Here is a 4,673-nt window from a genome sequence, read left to right on the forward strand (position 1 = left end):
CTCCTGAAATAAAGTTGGGGTGCACTCAGGTGTGGAGTACATAGCAGAGCACTAGCTACCTCCCCAACTCATCCATCCTTGGTCACCCTGGCCTAACAGAGCCTGGGACTTAAGCTCAGGTCCTACCCTGACTCCCACAAGAGACCTGTGGTCCCTGCAGTAGAATCAATTAGTGTCTTATGCCCATTCTCTGCCCCTGCCACTGGGCCAGGACTAAGTTGGGACACTGGCCAGAGAGCCTGGCAAAGTCCAGGACCTGGCCACTGGTTCATCCTTTGGCTGAGATGAAGGTTCTGTTTTTTAATTTTCAACGTCTCCGGCATCCCTGGTTCTTATCTCTACCCGGTGTGCCAACTCAGGCAATCCCTCTCTCTGTGTTCAAATGTGGTCAGAAGGGTCCAAAGAGTAGACACTCCTTACCTCACTGGTATTCTGGGGCCTGCTGAAGGAACCCTGAAAGCAAGAGAAGTTGGTCAGAAACACAAAGCTCCATAAGAGCAAATTAATTTGATGAAGACCCAGGCTTACCTCATATATATTGTTGTCAGCAGAAAGTTCTTTCTGAATCTCAGCACAGAGTGCCGTGTGATTTTTGTGGGAAGTCTCAGTGGCTAACTTCATTGGGGAAGAATGACTTTGTGACCCCCAGAGCACACAAGCCAGAAGCACATACAGGTACATGGTACTCCTTGAAGGTAGCTCCCAGCAGACCTGAACCGGGGCTGGGCAGCATGTCTGCAGGAAGGGGTACCTATATATGTGAGTCTAAGGAAATGCAAACCTCTTATCAGTCATCAGTGGCTTCTGAGGAAGACAGACAGGAGTTTATCGCTGGACAAGATGTGCTTTTCATGCATTTTTAATAATCATAGCACACTTCATTGGTCCTTCTCTTTGCTGAAATTCAGTTTTGGTCTAAGACTTATTATTTGTAATCACATCTGGGGTTATGACCTTTCTGTCTGCATGTGAGACAGGTGTCTGGCCAGGACTGGTGCTGTCTGCAGGTACATCATCACCGTCTAATTCCAAAATATTTTCATTAACCCCCAAAGAAATCTCATGCCCATTAGCAGTCTCCTTCCATCCTCTCCCCAACCCTTGGCAAACTATTATAGCTTTAATTTGTTTTTCTCTTAAACAACATTAAGCACATTTTTAACTGTTGAGTCAAGTGCCTGCAGAGCTGAAGCCACAGCAAGCCATCTTCCCCAAGCCCACCTCCAAGGACAAGGCTGGCCCTGCTGCCCACCTGAGTGGAGACACACTCTCACTTCCTCACTGTCCCCACACGCAAGGGACACAAGAGACTAGGTAGAGGGACAAGGTACTCGGCCTGGCTGGCAAAGCAAGGAGAAGGAGGAGGACTGCTTTTCTCTCAGCCTAAAGGCCATAGATTTTAAGAGATAGTAACTGTAAACTTTATGTGAAAGTAAAAACTAATTTAGAAAAATGCTACACAAGAGCCATGTTCAACACACTATGAACTTCACATTCTGACTCTTAAAGATTAAGATCATCCAATTTGGGGTGAGTTTGGTAAATATGCTGAGCTCTGACCCCTGTGGTTTGGTTTCTTTTTCCATGAACAGTTGGTCTATTTGCTGATTTACTTTAAGAGTTGTTGAAGCCCTGAGAGTGAGGGCAGGGCGTGGGGCACCAGGTCCAAGGCCTCCAAGGGGCATGGGTGTTTTGCCTGACACCAGGGTGAACCTATTCAGACAGTGACCAGTCAACCCCCAGCAGCACCCAGATCTCCCCAGGAGGGAGGATGCCCTTTCTCTGGGGCAAGCTTCCCCTAGTCACAAGCTAGTTGCTTTGATTTCCAAGTGAACCTCAATCTTTTCTCTGGGGTGGGAGCCCTTGAGCATCCAGGGGAGTACACCCAGGTGTACAGAATGCTGCACCCAGACCCCACCTCCCTTGGGCTCAGCAGCTTTGCCATGAGACCGTGCCCCAACCCCCACACCTCCCCATCCCTTCCCCCACCTGCCAGCTTCCTCCCCTCCTGAAAAGACACCAGAAAACTGTGTAAATAAAAGCAGACGTTCAATAATTTATTACGATGATAAAACATCTTTAATAAATATAGGATAGGATTTTAAATAAATAAATAAATATTTTAAAAGTATAAATATATAAATAAATAGTATTAATCCCCACCAGTATAAAATAACCCACACTCCTCTACCATGCCCATATCAGGGTCAGCATGGCCCAGGGCAGGTCCAGGCCATCCCCATTGTGTCTGTGGCCCACCCACTTGGTCCCTATAAGACGAAGATCCTGAGTTTCTGGCTCTTTCTGGGTGAGAGAGCCAAGATGTATGAGGTTAGGTCCCGGGAATGGCCTGATAGCCTGGCTGGCCCTCACTTCTGGAATTGGTTTCAGCAGCTAGAGGAGATGTCAGACAGAAATTTCTTCAGGTCCACTTTGAAACTTTTGAAGGTGATAAAATGGGTCTTGCAGGAAGTTTCCTTAAGAAAAATGAAAATAAAAAACACTTGAGTCCAGGTGAGTGCGTAATATGGGGAAACAGCAGCATATTTCTGGATTGCCTCTAAGAAGTCAGGCCAGGAGGCCCATTCTGCGGGGGATCGGGTGACACCTTTGCCACCCATGTGCTACCCAAGGGGTGCACAGCTCTGCCAACAGCAGCTGGTGCCAGGGCCCTGACAAAGTGGCAGCCTGAGCCGGTCTTCTGAATAGTCAGACTGTTTCTTTGACACCAGGCCAGGGCAGAATGGCCACGTGGAGGCCATCTCCCAGCACTTGGAAGGAACAGGGGTCAAGACCGTAGACCTCACTCCCTTCCTGTGGGAAGAGACTGGTATTTGGGGCCTTGTCCTCTCCTGACAGGCCCCCTTCTTCCATGCAATCCATGCAGTCCACGTGGGGTCATGGGAAAGTCCTGTCAGGAGGAGCACTTGGGCCCTGGCATTTCCTCTGTACCTTGAGCAGGCCCTGAGTTTCCTTGGGTTTGCCTCACCTCTGACCTCATTCCTAATGACTTGAATAATAAGAAGCATGGCAGCTGCTGCTAGGGGGGTACCATGGGCTTCAGAGTTCTGTGTTTTTAACTCCTAAGGATGAAAAGGGACTAGCAGTTCCCGTGCTGCAGGGGCTCATCATTACCTGTCTGTCAATGCAGGAAACTTTAGGGGTGCTGAACAGCCACAGCCTGAGGTCTCTCCATACCCTGACCCCACCCTCCTGCCTGGGGCCCCGATGTGGGCACTTACTGGGGTGGGGGGGCAGTACTCCTTGTAGTGGCTCGCCATCGTGCTCAAGAGGCTCTTCAGCTTGGTGAAGCTGCCCGGCAGGCCCTGCTCGTACAGCTTCAGGCGGGTCTGCAGGCATGTTGGCTCCTGGGGAAAGTGTTCGTTCCTCCGTGAGCAGAGACCAAGTGCCAGTAGTGGGCACAGGCTGCCCTCCCCATCACTCCTTCCTGTTCCCATCCCTTGCACCCAGGAGAAGGGCCTCAAAGGGGCACAGAATGATCCCCAACTAATCTCAAGCGGGGTCCAGTCATACACACTGCCCTGTCCACTGTGGACATTCAGTGCTTTAGTGGCACAGCCACATTCTCTTAGCCTGACACTTGGAGAGAGTCCCACCCCCAGGAAAGAAGGCCACTCTCACCCCACTATCCACAGAGAAGGGGTGGGGAGCGGTGGGGCATGGCCCAGACCTGCCACATGAGCAAGTGCCATTCCTTTGGCAGTCAGCACCCTGATTTCACAGGGCTTCGTCTCAGGGTACAGTTAATGCCCCAAGCCTGCAGTCCTGTCTCATGAGGTAATCCCCACTTTCCCTCCTGATTCCCCCCGCCCCGGCCCCCATGAGCCTCTGAATGCTAGGTCCCCCCATAGCTGCTCAGCTGACCCAGAACCCACATGATCAGGTTCAATGCAAGGCCAGTGGTCTCTTGAGTGCCAGATGCTACCCCTCCTCCTGTGGACACATGTGAGGGTCCATCTAAAATGGAGCCCCCACGTCAGGAGCCCCTGAAAGGGTATAGCAGAAAGAAGCATCTTACCGTAGGGTCAAACACGTTAGAGACGACTTCTGTTTCATTCTGTAGAAAGGAAAATGTCATGTTATCGATGACTATCAAAGCAGCTCCTGACAGTGTAAGCCAGTTCAGAGCCAGCAGGGTGGCCCAGGTACAGCCTGCCCCTTCTCCCTCACTCACCGTCTCAGCACCGGTGTCATTACTGTGGTTCAGAAGGCTCAGGGCTTCCTTGATGATGGCATCCACATACTTCCTGGGCTGGGGGACAGGGCCAGGAGGGCCGATGGGTGCAGAGATGCTATAAACCACAGTGCCCAGTAGAATTAGTTTCTGCAGCCACATCCTCCTGAGGACTTTAGCCTTTCTCTCTGAGTACAGGGCTCACTGGCAAAAGAGCTCTTATATACACAGTTAGAGGAAATGATTAATGGTGACCACAAAACGCCAGGGAGGCGGGGGAACTACCTGAACTGTGGAATCTCCTGGCCCTTATCAGCCACACATGGGAAAGGTGAGCCTTTCCCCCAGGTGGTCAGGCTTAGGGGTTTTCATTCATGAGCCCTTCCAAGAACGAACAGCCCACCTGCCCACCTCCTTGAGTGCTCTCCAGCCCTGGGCAGTCTGACAGAGCCTTAGGCTGCCCCCTCCTTTTGAGGAG

At 51.1% G+C, this 4,673-nt stretch overlaps 1 protein-coding gene across 1 annotated transcript; it reads right to left on the bottom strand.

Moving 5' to 3' along the window:
* Window positions 1-2,220: 2,220 nt before the first annotated feature.
* Csf2 (colony stimulating factor 2) lies at window positions 2,221-4,357 on the bottom strand. Its single transcript, XM_027949572.2, has 4 exons — window positions 4,196-4,357; window positions 4,040-4,078; window positions 3,243-3,368; window positions 2,221-2,477 (listed from the first exon to the last, which is right to left on the bottom strand). Exons 1-4 carry the CDS (start codon window positions 4,355-4,357, stop codon window positions 2,388-2,390), a joined length of 417 nt encoding a protein of 138 aa, XP_027805373.2. The 3' UTR covers window positions 2,221-2,387.
* Between the last annotated feature and the right edge of the window lie 316 nt (window positions 4,358-4,673).

Source organism: Marmota flaviventris, chromosome 5 (genome assembly GCF_047511675.1).
Source record: "Marmota flaviventris isolate mMarFla1 chromosome 5, mMarFla1.hap1, whole genome shotgun sequence".
NCBI classification, from domain to species: Eukaryota; Metazoa; Chordata; class Mammalia; order Rodentia; family Sciuridae; genus Marmota; species Marmota flaviventris.